This window comes from Geospiza fortis, unplaced genomic scaffold, assembly GCF_000277835.1.
Source record: "Geospiza fortis unplaced genomic scaffold, GeoFor_1.0 scaffold26, whole genome shotgun sequence".
Taxonomy (NCBI): domain Eukaryota; kingdom Metazoa; phylum Chordata; class Aves; order Passeriformes; family Thraupidae; genus Geospiza; species Geospiza fortis.
Window position 1 is genome coordinate 2,074,735 of NW_005054425.1, and position 496 is coordinate 2,075,230.

The window sequence follows — 496 nt, forward strand, 5'->3', positions numbered from 1 at the left end:
GGATTCCGCGGAGGAGGAGGAGGAGGTGCCGGAGCGGCCGCTGAGGAGGAGATCAGCCCCGAGGATGACCAGAGAGCCAACCGCACGCTGTTCCTGGGCAACCTGGACATCACCGTGAGCGAGTCGGACTTGCGGCGAGCGTTTGACCGTTTTGGGGTCATCACTGAGGTGGACATCAAGAGGCCGGGGCGTGGGCAGACCAGCACCTATGGGTTTCTTAAGTTTGAGAATCTGGACATGGCGCACCGGGCCAAGTTGGCCATGTCAGGGAAGGTGCTGCTGCGCAACCCCATCAAGATCGGGTACGGGAAAGCCACCCCGACCACCCGGCTCTGGGTGGGCGGCCTGGGGCCCTGGGTGCCCCTGGCTGCCCTGGCCAGGGAGTTTGATCGGTTTGGCACCATCCGCACCATCGATTACCGCAAAGGGGATTCCTGGGCCTATATCCAGTACGAGAGCCTGGACGCGGCGCAGGCAGCCTGCACCCACATGCGGG

At 64.1% G+C, this 496-nt stretch overlaps 1 protein-coding gene across 1 annotated transcript in view; it reads left to right on the forward strand.

The window, feature by feature from the left end:
• Positions 1–496, forward strand: part of RBM15 (RNA binding motif protein 15) — a gene marked incomplete at its 5' end in the record, with an annotated part of 1,986 nt that continues 1,490 nt past the window's right edge. The window contains one exon of the mRNA XM_031061758.1: positions 1–495. Coding sequence (XP_030917618.1) covers positions 1–495 — 495 coding nt within the window. The remainder of the gene's footprint in view (position 496) is intronic.